The sequence below is a fragment of the Dioscorea cayenensis genome, chromosome 9, assembly GCF_009730915.1.
Source record: "Dioscorea cayenensis subsp. rotundata cultivar TDr96_F1 chromosome 9, TDr96_F1_v2_PseudoChromosome.rev07_lg8_w22 25.fasta, whole genome shotgun sequence".
NCBI classification, from domain to species: Eukaryota; Viridiplantae; Streptophyta; class Magnoliopsida; order Dioscoreales; family Dioscoreaceae; genus Dioscorea; species Dioscorea cayenensis.
In genome coordinates, this window is record NC_052479.1 from 29,784,676 (window position 1) to 29,800,350 (window position 15,675).

The 15,675-nt window shown below is 35.6% G+C and overlaps 3 protein-coding genes across 6 annotated transcripts; 1 reads left to right on the forward strand and 2 right to left on the reverse strand.

Moving 5' to 3' along the window:
- Positions 1–254: 254 nt before the first annotated feature.
- Positions 255–5,142, reverse strand: LOC120269176 (uncharacterized protein Cbei_0202). Its single transcript, XM_039276502.1, has 13 exons — positions 4,791–5,142; positions 4,315–4,377; positions 3,590–4,012; positions 3,109–3,180; positions 2,705–2,830; positions 2,405–2,617; positions 2,186–2,233; positions 1,515–1,676; positions 1,269–1,430; positions 971–1,064; positions 777–895; positions 642–686; positions 255–569 (listed from the first exon to the last, which is right to left on the reverse strand). The coding sequence occupies exons 1-13, from the start codon at positions 4,947–4,949 to the stop codon at positions 333–335; spliced, it is 1,923 nt and encodes a 640-aa protein (XP_039132436.1). The 5' UTR covers positions 4,950–5,142; the 3' UTR covers positions 255–332.
- Positions 5,143–5,944: 802 nt separating this feature from the next.
- Positions 5,945–8,517, reverse strand: LOC120269177. Of its 4 annotated transcripts, none has more exons than XM_039276504.1 (5): positions 8,428–8,517; positions 7,073–7,160; positions 6,525–6,710; positions 6,413–6,452; positions 5,945–6,288 (listed from the first exon to the last, which is right to left on the reverse strand). In XM_039276504.1, exons 2-5 carry the CDS (start codon positions 7,073–7,075, stop codon positions 6,227–6,229), a joined length of 291 nt encoding a protein of 96 aa, XP_039132438.1. In that variant the 5' UTR covers positions 7,076–7,160; positions 8,428–8,517; the 3' UTR covers positions 5,945–6,226. The 4 variants fall into 4 exon arrangements, with proteins under 4 accessions (XP_039132438.1, XP_039132441.1, XP_039132437.1 ...); XM_039276507.1 differs by lacking the exon at positions 8,428–8,517 and adding an exon at positions 8,278–8,421 and having other exon boundaries at positions 6,418–6,452; XM_039276503.1 differs by lacking the exon at positions 8,428–8,517 and adding an exon at positions 8,278–8,421.
- Positions 8,518–8,914: 397 nt separating this feature from the next.
- LOC120268872 (DNA-directed RNA polymerase 3B, chloroplastic) lies at positions 8,915–15,530 on the forward strand. The gene is made up of 19 exons (XM_039276133.1): positions 8,915–9,914; positions 10,227–10,433; positions 10,535–10,668; positions 10,748–10,817; positions 11,086–11,144; positions 11,357–11,474; positions 11,891–12,004; positions 12,140–12,271; positions 12,358–12,774; positions 13,280–13,330; positions 13,449–13,519; positions 13,664–13,748; positions 13,856–14,008; positions 14,092–14,166; positions 14,285–14,374; positions 14,471–14,518; positions 14,608–14,722; positions 14,815–14,918; positions 15,001–15,530. The coding sequence occupies exons 1-19, from the start codon at positions 9,216–9,218 to the stop codon at positions 15,109–15,111; spliced, it is 2,853 nt and encodes a 950-aa protein (XP_039132067.1). The 5' UTR covers positions 8,915–9,215; the 3' UTR covers positions 15,112–15,530.
- Positions 15,531–15,675: the final 145 nt, after the last annotated feature.

The window sequence follows — 15,675 nt, forward strand, 5'->3', positions numbered from 1 at the left end:
AAAAAAATATTTATTATCATTTTTACAAATTTACTGAATTTTAAAAAAATAGTAATCAGCATTAAATATATAGGTTTAACTGATGTACATATCAATATAATTATGTACTTTCTGCTTTTTTAGTCATTGCGTCATTTTTAAATACAATTAAATCATCATATTTGATCGAGTTAAGTCATTATTCTAGTCTACGACAATATTTTTACATACAAAAAGTGAATCATGATATCAACTCAAGAAGCAGAGGAAGCTGATAACAAACAACATTGGAATTCATTCAATCAATTTTGTAACTCTGATAAGATTGGAAAGATCAATAGAACAATGCAATTCTAGTATTTAACAAACCCGGTGTTTTTCTGGGCTTTGCCGAGTATTGATTCGGTATCACCCTGAAAAAGATTCAGTTTTTTAGCTAAAGCAAAACCACAGTACATACCATCAACAGCAGCACTGACAATGCCGCCGGCGTAGCCTGCGCCTTCTCCGGTTGGATACAGCCTGTTCAGTGATGTGCTCTCGTAAGTATCAGAATGCCGGGAAATCTTTAGTGGCGCGCTAGTTCTCGTCTGTGAGAAACAAGCAAAACATTAGCAATGAGTTCAGACCAAACCTTGGGATAATGACTTTTGTCACAATACCTCGACACCGTGGAGAAGGGCGTCTTTGGAGATGAAACCTGGTAGCTGATAAATTGAAGCAGTTTTAAGTGGATGAAATCAATGAGTAAATGTATTAAAGAAGAATGATGATTCGATTAAGAAACAGTGGCAGACCTCTTTGTCGAACATTGAAATTGAATGTTGCAGAGCTTGGGTTATTGGAGCAGGGTACAAGTTGTGGAGATTTGCTGCCTTCACCCCCAAGCGGTAACTTGACAGAGGCAATGATGTCACTGAGAAATCAAAAAGCTGAAAATTATTCACAATTTTTATTAAAAAAGCATTACAGGATTGGAATGATGTTTTACCGGACAATTTGTTGTTGAGGAAGTCGGTGACTGTCTGTGCAGGGACAACAAAACTTCCTCCGCCCATTAGAGCGGCTTGTTTTTCAAATTCTCTCTGAATGTCAAAATCCAACAGTAAAAACTGATGCTTTGATAGAACTGACAGTGATGAATCAGAAAATTTTTGATGAAGTAATACACTCTGAACCATTTTTATTAGTATGTGAAACACTGCCTCCATGCTTAAAAAAATTTACAGATTTGACTAATATGTTTAAGTGCATCAATGAACCTAAATTTTGTTTGAGTTGCTGAATACCTGAAATTCAACACCAGCAAGAGGCCCATGACATTTGAAGGCATCAAAATCATTTGAAGAAACAGTGATAACAACTGCTGCATTTGCCCATCTAGATGCACGCCGAGAAAAAGACATGCCATTGATGCAAAGTTCAGATGGATCAGTGCTGGTTAGAACCACCTGCCCACAAGCATTTAATTGATTAAAACTGTTGTTCATGTTATCAAATAATTCCAACAAATAAGGGATAATCACGTGTGATACCTGTCCACCAGGGCACATGCAGAAGGAATAACAGCTCCGAGTTTGATCTCCCAAATCAGAGCTTGTGTCAGCATTCCCTTCGCCAACATACTTCACCAATTTATAATCTGCAACAGGTACCTTTCCACGCCCTTCACGAACTTCGGCGGCCAGAGCGGAATACTAGATATTTGCAAAAATATACCTTACTTAGGATAGTCATGAAACAGAAGGCTTGTGTGCAAGTGGCTGCAGAATATTATGGTCATTACAAATGAAGAGACCAATCATTACCAAGACATATTCCTGGCAACATTTTATTCTTGGGGAGTACAAATATGCAGGGAAATATAAAGGAAAATTATCAGACCCAAAAGACTGATAACCATCCTGAAGATATAGGTTCATTGGTTAAGGCATCAATACTTGCATCAAAACCAGGTAATATCTCAAGTGAAATATTGATAAAAAAAAAAAAACGAGCATGATACAAACATGATTTTCTTTCAGATAATAAATACGTTTATTAAAGACAACATCAACATGCAACGAGGATATGAACAAAGGATCTCCATTGACCTATGCTAGGAATTGTTTAAAATATGACCGAGCAATACGGAAGGAGAATATAGTGACCATTGAATCACACAGAACTGGACTGAATGAAAGGGCAAGTAGAAACCACAACTTACTTGTATGCTATTTATTAGTTCCTGTGGATGCTCAATTCTTAGGCCAACCTGCTTAGAGAAGCAAATATAAGCATTCATATATAGAGTAGAAGGAACAGAATGACTTCGAGTATATTTAAATGACAGCTCTTTCCTATTATTTATTGTGAGACAAAATTTCAGAAATTCTCCAACAACAACATTTCAAATAATTCATTGGCATGAGATATGTAATCTTACAGCGAAATCCTTGGGAATTAAACCCACATTGTGCTGAAGGAGCATTTGATATACATCTCGAGCCGAGTGGCCAACTGCCAGAACAACAGCATCATAAAATAAGTTATAGCTGCCAGAACCAGGGTCCTGCCTAACGTTGGAAACTTTGACCCCCAGGACATTTTTATTTTCCACAATCAAATCATCCATTCTAGTGCTGAACTTTAAAATAACCTATAGTGATAAAATGGTAAGTTTTGTTACAATATTGATTGAAACCATAGGAGGAATTAATAGTGAAGTGCATATTATATCACTCACACCCAACTCTTCTAAATGATTTCGGAAGTTACGTAGCAATGGAATCAACCGATCTGTTCCCAGATGAGGTTTTCCATCAATTAAGATATCCATAGGGGCTCCAAAGCGAACCAAAGTCTTCATCACCTGATGAAATGACAGAAACATCAAGCCCCAAGGCACTTGAAACCGATTTGAATACAGATGTACATGCATGGTATGATAATTTTTCTTTGTCTCTTCAGTCTTGGTGTATTTCATGCACGAAGGTAGCTGCTTACTCTTTGAAAAGCATTATACTCAGAGCATGATAACAGATAAGACTTTAAACTTTAATGGCCTACCATTATGTGTTATTTTTCACAACACTAAACAATAAAACCTTGGAATAACCACAAAGGTTAAAAGTAATAAACAATTCTCACAGCTTGAACACTGTCACTGTTCCTTCCAATTCTGGTTACCAGTTTTCCATCACTCCATGTACCTGCACCACCCTGCCATGTATAAGTCTTTAATAAATGTAGTGTCTAAATTAGTGCAGTAGGATTATTTTTGGGATTAAAAAGGTTAGAGATTTATATATGAAAGAGTATCAGAGTGCCATTTCTGACAAGAATGGAAATAAGCAAAATGATGTTCAAAGTCAGGTAAGTTCTCACAATTCACTACTCGACATATTAAAGCAGGACTCTGTGTTGTTTCTCACAATACGAAATAACCAATAAATGAGAAATAAATGTTGAAGGAAGCTGACTTCCAAAAAAAAAAAAAAACAAAAACAAAAGTAGCATTTGTAAAATTCGTAAGGTAAAAAATGCATTGCCAGGAAAAGACAAGCAAACTGCATTGTTAAACTGCCAGCACAATAAGCCTGTGATGCACATATGTTCATATAGAGTTTACCTCTCCAAAGCAAAAATTGCTATCCGATTGCAAGATCCTCCGGGCTACTAGAGCACCAATGTCACGCCCTCGTTGTTCAACTGGCTGCCCCCTTTCTATTAAGGTAACCTCTGCACCAAGTTCCACAAGCACAAGGCAAGCAAACAAGCCTGATGGTCCGCTACCTACAACTGCTACCTTAGGCCTAGGATGGGGAAACTTGTATGAATTACTACTATCCATTTCTTGTTTTCCTTCTTTATTGTCTTTCGAATCATGTATAATGCTGATCAAATCAAGAGAAACCGTCTCACTGGGCATATACTCCACCAGCCCAACTTTATATTCTAAGCGATCAATAAAGTCCCAAGTGCGAGGCTCCAATTCAAGTAATTGCTTAACATCCATATCCACTGTATAAACAAACTCAGGTTCTTTCAGCAGCTGTAAAATCATCAAAACTAATATTCAGAAGCTCAGTCTGCTATGAAAAAACAATATACTTCAAATTTTACTTTTTTAAGATATAAATAATTCAAAGGGATTGAAGTAACTATTTACTTATGATAAAAGAAAAACTGGATCAAAAATTTGAGTGGTAAAAATAAGAAGGAACTAGGTTTTATGATATAGGTCCTGACTCAAATATAGCATTTGCCATACAATTGACAAGACTTGAGGCTAGAGTTTATGTTACAGAGAAATACACCATTATAATGCACTATTTTGCATTCTGAGAAACTAACCTTCCTTGCATCAAAGGATTTCCTGACGACGAAGAATGCTTCATGTGGCAGCATTGAAGCAACCTGCAGAAAATACAGACATTAGCTGAGACAAATTACACAAACATAAAAACCAAACTGCTGATTCAAAAACATAAGCATAATCATCATCATTAATCAAACATGAAACGTACAATAAAAACATTCGTTCGATTCAGAAAAATCTAAAGCTACAGGTAAAATAATTAGCTATTTATAAATATAATAATGTGAATGAAGCATAAGGAAACAGTGAGCAAAAGGAACCGCCTTTCTCACTCATATAAGAACGATTAAGCAGCTAAAAATGGTGCATTAATCCAAACAAGTTTCCGAATTCTCAAAAACATCAACTTTATTCATTCTTCCAAACTCCAGACATAAAATTCTCCTCAAAACGGCAAATAAATTATCAAGAAAAATCAAAACAGCACCATAAACCACAAGAGCCAGCTCACCGGAAACTCAAGAACCTTAGCGATGGCCTCGAGCAACGGCGGCGACACACCAACAAAATCCTTCCCAGGATCCTTACTAAGAGGAACACCAAGCTTCGAGAGCCTCCAAAACCCCTCCTTTCGGTTTTTAATGTCGCTCTTGACTAGAGTTTCGGCCATTCTACGGAGCTTCTTCTTTCTCAGAGGGGTACCGCTGCTTCCCCCTCCTCTTCGCGCATTGAATCCCCGAAAACTCCGACCCGACGAGGAGGGACAATCAAGGGCTTAGATGAGAGAAAAGCAGAGCTAGGGTTTGGGGTAGCACGGAGGAACGAAGGCGGGAAGCGAACGGTGGACGCCATTAGAAAAAGCTTGAGAGAGTTCTCAGAGAAGAAGAAATGAACCGAGATAAGGTTTTGGGTTTTGAGAACTTTAGTGTTTAGTCCCTGAATGATTTTCTATTTTTCTTTCTAGTCCTCAACAGTATGCATTTTGGCCCTAAAACTATGGCTTCACATGCAAATTGGTCCCTCAATCTCAAAGAAGTTAAATAGAAAAAGAAAATTATTTAAAATTTTCTCCTGCAATTAAGAACCACTTAATCTATTGACACTGGATCCATTGTGCAGTTTATGTCCCAATCACTTATATATTGTACAGTTTATGTCCCGATCTATTACAGTGAAAACATAAATCTACTGAGAGAGTAATTTCATCTATTAATATTATTCGTAAATATATATATATATATATAATTATGGTACTATTTCATTCTCATCTCTGACTTTTATTATTATTATTATTTTTTTAATTTTTTTCCCCATAATAATCCATAGTATTTGTTTTAAGTTTTTTTCCCTATCAATACCCTTGATACCTTCTCTATTTTATCAGACAATTTTGTGCTTTTAAATTAATTTGAATTTAAAAACTAGAAATGTTTTTAAAACATTTAATAAATTTTAGAAACTTTTTGAGGAATTAAAAACTTAGAAAGACCTATTGTTATTTTTCTATTAAAAGATCAACTAAGCAGAAGAAATTATAACTTAAATACAGAACTATAATATACGATTTTCAATAAGTCATTGAAAAAAATTACTGACCTGTTGAGGGACTAATAGCAAATAAAAACTTAATGGAAAGTAGAAATCATCAAGGGCAACACATAAATATTGAAAGTAAACGCCTAATTTTTATAGCAATTTCACACATAAAATCAAACATCCAAAGTTTTGGAATTCAATTCCTCAATCTTTGTTCACCACCAAACTTTAGAAAAAAGATTTTTCATTATTCAACCGACAATTTCAGCATCACATTTTGTATCACAATTCCATAACCGAAGATTTTCATGGCTCTGTCACAAATATTGTTTGTGAATATCATAACAACTTCGGGAAAACCCTAATTCACCACGCCAATCTTCTTGCTAAATACTAAGTCATGCACATGTTTTACGAAAATGAAGTGAAATCTTCAGGCCGCGCAATGTTAACTTCCTCAAAGTCATCATCATCTGAAATATTAGAGAGAAAAAACAAGTTTGAATCACAAAGTCAAGTCAAGAGATTGCATTTTCGATAGAAAGAATGTGCTCTAATGAAATTGATGAATTGTGGATGAAAAAGTGCGAAGAAAACCTTTCCTAAATGTTAATGCAACGACAGCATCATTTTCAACCTGTACAGATAAGAAAACAATATAATCAGTGCATTTGACCAAATCAGCAGAAATTAGAGTTTCTTTTGTTACCTTCTGCTCTGCTAATGTTTTTGAATCAACCAAAATTTCGTTGCTTGATACTAATGTTAAGCGTTGTTTATCAGTTGGTTGATCGGTTAGGGCTTGCAGTTTCTGCTTGATATCTGAAGTTTTTTCGGTTGGATCACACTGTATAAAGTACGTTGTCTTCTCACGCTTCACACGAATATACATGGCCTGAATCAATGCAACAACAATGATCATTGATTAAATGAGGACATTGGCATATTAATGGCCAACGAATGTCCAGACAAAATGGTAAGAAAGTATAACAACTGATGACTGTCGATAAATTACATAGAAGATTGAGAATATGACAAACAAGTTTTGCTTGCAGACCATGATATCTACGAACCCAAATAAGGCTGAAAATAGAAATCTAATACAAAAGTTTAAGGTTGACCTTTTCGTCTAACCCAAAGCATGCATTCATGCATATATATATATATATAACTCATTCACAAACTTATTCAATAAAGAAGTGATTCAAAGGAAATTAGTGAGGAACATGAGGATAGTACAAAGGCATTCGATGATACCATATTCCAACGACGGTTTTTTTCAAGAATAAGTTTCAGTAACTGTCTCTGACAAACAGGAAATGCAGCCAAGTAAGCAGGTTATTATCTGCATACAAAATAGAGAAGAACAGCTCATCCTTTATATGTGAGAAATAAACTGACAATTTATAATATAATTTCAATTTATTGCAGGCAGTGAAACAATATAATACACACTAAAACTTAAGTAAATCAAGTTCTTAAGCTACTATTGGTCCCCGAACAACAGCCAATGTTTGTTTTAGTTGGCTGAAAAACAATGTTTGATTTTATACTTCAGCTGGATGAAATTGTTTATTTTAGCCCCTCCATCAGTTACATCATGACTGATGCTGTCAAACAGACTTTAACTTGGTATATCAATGTAAACAAGAACACAATTAATTATTAAGTTTTAGTTTTTTATGCCAAATTGCCAATATTTGCTAGGCAGCACTAAAAAGGACAAAGTCACCTAGTTCAGAGACAAAAACTAACAAAGATCCCAACTTCATAGACCGATACTAACTTTGAACTGTAAAACTAAGCATACTTTTGAAGAACAAACAACAGAATGCTGAAAGAACAGAACTTCTAAGAAGTAATAAACTATGCATTGTCAGGAACAAAAATTAAAAACTAGATGCACAGATTTTGTTATATCCTGGATAGAAAAAGGTACAAGAAACACAGCAAAAAAATATTAAAATAAAGAACTTCCATAAAACCACTACTTTTCAAGGATTTCATTGTAACGAAAGCTTCAAGCTTGAAATCTAATAGAAACCACCCAAAAAAAAAAGGCTCTATAACCATGAATTCATCAACAACAACATGTTTATTAAAGAAAACAACTTCCTTAACACCACCAGTTTCAAAAATTTCAATGTAACAAAAGCTTCAAGCTTAAATATTAATAGAAACCAAGAAAACCTATAACCATCAATCCATCAACAACAACATGCTCATTAAAGAAAAAGAACATCCACAACACCACCAGTTTCAAAAATTTCACTGTAACAATGGCTTCAAGCTTGAGCATTAATAGTAAACAAATAAACCATAGCCATCAATCCATAAACTACAACAAGTCTATTAAAGAAACTATAACCTCAACTGAACTTAGAATAGGAACGAAAGCATTGACATAAAAAATTGATTAAATTACTAAAAAAAATTTGATTCCAAACCATGCAAAATGACACCTTTCTAACGCGAAACTCAGTAGGCAGAGAAAAAAAACCCTAGATCCCCAAATCAAACTCAGAGAAACAAAACATTATTGCTAAAGATCTCCAGAACAAACCAAAATCCGAAGGGAAAACCAAGAAATTGAGAGAAAGTTTGGAACTTGCCTTCAAATAGGAATTTCTCAATGCGATTGGATTGAGTTCCGAATCGTTCAAATGGAACGCACCCGTGAAATTGTGGAAATCGGAGGAAAATCCGAGGGTATCCAAGTTTGCAGATAAACCCCTTCATTATATTTAATAATATTTTTTTAAAAAAATCCCTTTTTTTTACTTTTCACTCTGAGTTTTTTTTTTCTTTTGACCGGGGACTCTTTTAGTTTTACTTAAAAAAAAAAGTGAAATTAATTAATATCAAAATTCTAAAAAAATATCATTGTAAATTTTAAATTTAAATATTCAAATGTATATATATTTTTGTCAAATCTACATTTCAACCTTTGAACCATATTACAGTTTTCTTAATGTTTTTCTTTTATTAAGATTAGTTAAATAATTATATTTTTATAAATATATATTATAAAAATAATTTTTTTCATCTCAGTTTTTAAAGCCCCACTCGGCTTCCGAAGAAGACGCCAAAACCCTCGAACATCAGTAGAGATAACATCAAGGAAGGGTTTTGCAGTGGTTTTGACTCTTCTCTATCCTTTCTTCTCCCAAAACCCTAATCAAAATCCCTCCTTTTTTGATTCCAATCAATCCCCAATTGATACCAACTGGCGTCCTTAGCACCTTCGTTCCTTCTAATCCCTCCATTCCATGCCCATGGTCAATGGAGGAGGATTCAAGCAAGAAGGAGTCCTTCTCCCAAGGTTTCTCTTTTGAATTTTGGCTCTTCAGTCGCTGGTTCACTGGCAGTGAAGAACAAGCGCAAAGGTCTCATCTTTTTGATGAATCCAAGCTCTTCAAAAGGAGTTGGGGAATGGATGGTCTTTAGCTCTCTTCATTCTTCTTCGTTTCCTCTTGGTTCGGAGCCTTCGGAGCCAGAGAGCTCTTTTCCAGTGGTCTTTTCACAATTGGGTCCAATGCAATCTCCTTTGTTGTTAGATCCAGTTGCGGATTATTCTATGGAAGAGATGGATTTTCAGTTTTGGAGAAAGGGATTGTCACTTGAAAGAGTTTTCCAAGAAGACCCACCTTGGATTTTATCCAATTATGCTGAACAGATTGATCTTTCGTTGAGTTTTGAGAAGTTTGATGCCAAGAGGATGGATAGGTCAAAGTATAATAAACTCCGGAGGAGGCAGGTGAAGGTGGAGACCGAAGCATGGCAAAAGGCAGCCGAGGAGTACAAAGAATTGGAAAGAGAGATGCTTGATAAGAAGCTTGCCCCTAGTTTGCCTTATGTGAAGTCCTTGTTTTTGGGGTGGTTTGAGCCTTTGAGAGATGCTATTGAGAAGGAGCAGAAGTTGCAGAAGGTTAAGAAGCAGAAGGCTGCTTATGCGGCTCATATTGGTTTGTTATCAGCTGACAAGCTCGCGGTCATTGTGATGCATAAAATGATGGGGCTGTTGATGACTGGACAGGAAGAGGGGTGTGTTAGGGTTATTCAAGCAGCTTTCCATATTGGTGAGGCCATAGAGCACGAGGTGAGTCATGTTCATTTTGCTCAAGCAATTAGCAATTCAGCTACAACATATTTTTATGATGTTGGATTTTATATGCGTGCAAAGCCCTTCTAATTTGTGAGCGATTATTATAATAATCTGATTTACTAAAACCATCTCTTTTGTATCTTATGTCAATGTGTATCTATTTATAGCGGTGTGCTTGCACTTGCTTAAATTTTCTTCGACCGGGGAAATTTATAGCCACTTATTTCCCTCAGTTAAAAATGTGGAATTTACTTTCCATTTCAATCATGTAACCCCTTTATCATATCTTGTTCTTGAAACTTTCAGGTGAAGATTCATGATTTTCTTCAAATGACAAAACGATCTGGAAGGAGAAAAAAGCAACCTGATAAAAGTGTTGTTTTCAACAAAGAGCAAGAAGTCCTTAGGAAACGGGTTGTGGATATGGTAAAAATGAAAAAATTTGGTGAAGTGCAAAAACTTGTGAAAGATGAGGTTACTGTTGAGCCTTGGGGCCGGGATGCCCAAGTTAAGGTTTGTGCATCTTTCTCTAGCTCGGAGTTTGCTAGGTGATACTTTATACTTATATTTTACAATTTCTGGAGTAAAAATTTCTTCCCTTTTTATTCTTGCAGTTGGGAAGTCGGCTGATAGAATTATTAACTGAATCAGCTTATGTACAATCTCCACCAAGCCAATTAGCAGATAGTTTGCCAGAAATTAGACCTGCATTTAGACATGTCTTGAAAACCATCACCAGGGAAGATGGGTAAACCTTTTTTTCTTTTCTTTTCTTTTTTATTCTGCCACTGTTCACAAGTTCATAACTGTATTCCATGCCCTTGTAGTGGAAAATTAAGGAGGAGATATGGAGTGATAGAATGTGATCCCTTGGTCCACAAGGGGCTTGATAGCACGGTAAGTATCATCAAATTTTTAATCAGATACATCCTTTTTTCAGTCCTGGTTGAAGGGGGTGTCTGTACTAGCTATATGATTGTATTATTTGATTTTGAAGGTTATTATAAGATTTCTGCTGTATTAGCCTTTGAATAAGTTAGATGATCAATGTAAGATGGGTCACAAAAATGGTGAACTCATGTGTTTTCTCAATGTTTGATTGTGTTGTATGATTGCTTTTCTATCTTCTTATGTATTATTATTAATTTTGAATTAATATTTGCAGGCTACACACATGGTGATTCCTTACATGCCAATGTTGATACCTCCCAAACGGTGGAAGGGGTATGATTGGACGTGGGAATTTAAATTTTGTTTATGATATATTACTATGTGCAAAAGTTTTACTTAGCTACAGACCACAATGAATCATAAAGTCGCATACTATTATTCTTTTGTCATGTTTCTTCAATGCCTCATCTACGTATTGAACATTTAAGTTGTTGGATCGTTCTCATTTTTTGCTCTGTGAGTTATTAGTTTCCTTTCACTTTAAGGTATGACAAAGGTGGGCATTTGTTCTTACCATCATATGTCATGCGTACACATGGATCAAGGGAACAACAAGATGCAATTAAAAGCACCCCTCGAAAACAGTTGCAGAAGGTTTTTCAGGTTAATAATTTTCTGTTTATCTTTTGGCTTTGTTGCTTCTTTTTTGCTACAGATTGCTCTCTGTTTGTAACTGCTGTTCCGTTTCTTATAAATGCTGTTAAATGCAATATAATTAGCTTTGAAGAAACATTTGGGTGACTAGTGTATAAATGTTCTGGAACACCATTTACTTAAACTTTTTGTGCCCATGTTTTACAGGGTAACTATGCCATTCATGATAATGCAAATTTTTCGATTCTTGGCGATATCTTAAAATAGATAAAATGTCATTTTCATACTAGTCTTCCAAATTTGTCTTGATCAATACCCTGCTTTTTTAGTAGAGAGAAGATTCAGTATTTTGTTTGAATTTCATATCCGTTCTATCAAAGTAGCCAATTCCACTGGAGTTTTAACATGCCAACCACATATTTCAGGCACTAGACACGCTTGGAAGTACAAAATGGAGGGTAAACAAAAGAATACTTGATGTGGTAGAGAGCCTGTGGAGTACAGGTGGTGGAATTGCTGGTCTTATTGACCGGGAGGATGTGAGTATCACCTCAATTTAATTTTGTGGAGAACAAAGTTAATGCCAAAGCTGTTGCATAATTCCCCATATATATTTTTCTTTTTTTCTTTTTCCCCTTCTTTCTATGTATCTCATTTTTTTCCCACCCTTGTAGGTGCCTTTGCCAGAAAGACCTAATTTAGATGATCTAGCTGAGCTCCGGAAATGGAGATGGAACACTAGAAAAGTTAAGAAGACCAACTCTGAGATGCATGCTCAGAGATGTGATATAGAACTTAAACTCTCTGTGAGCCATATTCTCTTCATTTTTTATATACTTCATGCTTTTTGTGCATCATTGTCTGCTGCTTATTTCACTTTATCTGTAAATAGGTGGCACGCAAAATGCGGGATGAGGAAAACTTGTATTATCCCCATAATCTGGATTTTCGTGGCCGGGCGTATCCTATGCATTCCCACCTGAACCATTTAAGTTCAGATCTATGCCGAGGAATCTTGGAGTTTGCGGAAGGAAGACCACTTGGGAAGTCTGGGTTACGTTGGCTAAAGATACATTTGGCAAACCTCTATGCTGGAGGTGTTGAAAAATTATCACATGATGGAAGGTTGGCATTTGTCGAGAATAGTTTGCCTGATATATTTGATTCAGCGACCAATCCTGTTGATGGAAACCGATGGTGGCTAAATGCTGAAGATCCTTTCCAATGCTTAGCTGCATGTATAAATCTTTCAGATGCCTTGAAAAGCTCATCTCCCCAAAGCGTCGTTTCCCATTTGCCTATTCATCAGGTATGATAGCTGGCATTGAAAATTATGCTGCCTAAAGAAAAGCAAGATTTTTAGATTTTTTTTTTCCTTGTCATCCTTTGGAATCCTCACAGCACCATATCGTGCAAAATGTTTTAGAACTTAGAGTAGGGATTACTTTTCACTTCATAAATTGGATGTTCATGATGCAAGTCTTCTGTTGTTTCTTTGAGCGTTTTGTCTTATAGTATCATAGTCATCCAGACTAATTCCTTCCACCATATGTAAAGTGATTGTACAAGCCATGTAGGCTTTATATCATTAATGGTTTAGTTCTGTCTTGCAATTTTATCTTATGCTAACTTCCCATCTTTCATCTATAATGTTCGATTGAGGTGCTAAACAATGTTTTCGTTGCAAATGTAGAGTTTTACTCCACAAGAGCTAATTAAATTGTTATCTAATTAGCTCTCGAACTTGTTAGCATTACTTTCACAAATGTAGAGTTTTACTCCATAATCTCAATCAAATCCTGGTTTCTTTGTAGGATGGTTCTTGCAATGGTTTGCAACACTATGCAGCTCTGGGAAGAAATTCTGTAGGCTACATTTTTCTTCTTCAAGCAATCTCATTTATTTATATAATTTTCATTGTGCATGTGTGATTTGTATATTCTTCAACTATGTCCCTGCATTAACAATTCTTTGATATCTCAGCTAGAGGCAGCTGCAGTCAATCTAGTTGCAGGGGATAAACCTGCTGATGTATATTCAGGAATATCTGCCAGGTATACATTGCATAATGCACAATATAAGCCTCTGAAGAATAACGAAACTTTTCTGCCAGAAGTTGGTTCAATTATCAAGAACATTGGCTCTCTGATGATTAAATGCTAAATTTGTGATAAATTGTTTCTTTGTTCAAAATAAAGAGTTCTGGAGGCTGTGAGAAGGGACGCCCAGAAGGATCCAGCTGCTGGTCCAACCGCCGCACTTGCCAAGCTCCTAGTTGATCAGGTTAGTGTTCCTTCAAAGAGCTCCAAGAAATCACCTGAACAAATATAAATGCTTCATTGATAATCCTTATATTCAGTTGAATTTTATTCGGCCTTGGTAGCATTCAGGTGGATAGGAAGTTAGTGAAGCAGACTGTAATGACATCCGTGTATGGTGTTACATATGTTGGTGCTCGTGAGCAAATCAAAAGGAGATTGGCAGAGAAGGGACAGATTGAGGATGACGTGTTACTGTTTAGTGCATCCTGCTATGCTGCTAAAGTAAGTGTTTCTGTCTTAATTAACCGCAAATGTAGTATTTTGAATCGACGAGCTTTTTATATTGATGCAATACATTGCTGTAGGTGACATTGAATGCTCTTGGTGAGATGTTTGAAGCTGCGCGTAGTATTATGAAATGGCTTGCTGATTGTGCGAAGGTGTCCCCCTTTATCTTGTCCAACATCAATTGACATTCAATGTCTTATATATATATATATATTTAAAGAGAACTTTTTGAGAGTTTGTATAATTTCTTGCACTGAAATGGCATTTTAGGTGATTGCTTCGGAGAATCAACCTGTTAGATGGACGACTCCTCTTGGTCTACCCGTTGTTCAGCCTTATCGAAATAGCGAAAGACATCAAGTGTGTTGAGTTTTTATTTGAACTTCTATGTATATATATATATATGTTCTGGACAATGCAAAGAATCATGAAATTAACTGATTTCAATGTTTACAGGTACGAACTTCGCTTCAAGTTTTGGCATTACAGCGGGAGGGTGACATGGTACAGTACAACCAATCTTTTTTCCTTTGCGATCTTTTCCTGCACCCAAAACTTTCTTTCTCATTTTGTTATTTGGTCACCAATATCAGGTTTCAGTTAAACGGCAGAAGACCGCTTTCCCACCAAATTTTGTACACTCTCTTGATGGTTCTCATATGATGATGACTGCCATCGCTTGCAGAAAAGCCGGCTTACATTTTGCAGGTCTCTAATGTTTCTTTAACTGTTAACATTTCATTGTCTACTTCGCATTCATTTCAACATATATATAAAATCTATGTACTATTTGGTTGCAGGGGTTCATGATTCTTTTTGGACACATGCTTGTGATGTGGACACCATGAATCAAATTCTAAGGAAGCAGTTTGTGGAGCTCTATGAAATTCCTATACTTGAGAATGTAAGGAAACACTACACTATATATATATTTTCAATTCTTATCGATTAATTTTGATTGATTATAATTTCTATATATCAAGCAGTTGCTCGAGAGTTTTCAAACATCCTTTCCGACATTAACATTCCCACCTCTGCCAGAGAGAGGTGAATTCGACATGAGAAATGTCCTCGACTCACCTTACTTCTTCAACTAATTTCTTCAGCAAACAATTCTCCGCTCATGTAATCAGCAAGCGAACGACCTCAAATCATTTTTTGAAGCAGGTCATTTGTTCGCATACCATGTAACGGCGAAAGATACAAGAGGACATGTACAGTAAGCTGAAAACATCACAAGCAATACAATGCACACTCTCCGGTCGATGAATAAATCGTATTATGCTCGAGAATTTTCTAAAGCTCTGAAGTAGAAACCGGGAAGCTGAATCCTTGTATAATACATCGATCGATCTGTTGGTCGGAAAGTTTTACATAGAGCTCTGTTTCTGCTTTGACTCTTTTTCTCATTTTATTTTATTTTATTTTATTTCAGAAGTTGAACTGAGATTAGAATATGACTGCAAACTTTTTGTGGTTTATGTTCAGTGAATGAAAGTTGTGTTTCTTTCCTCAATTCTTAGGGATAATATTTTAGTTAAATAATGATATATTTTAATAATTTCTATGATATATATGTGTGTAAAATTTGCAAAAGTGACCTTAACAAGATTTAATTTTTTAAATAGTCTTTATATTTTTAAGCTTATTTTTTTAGTTTT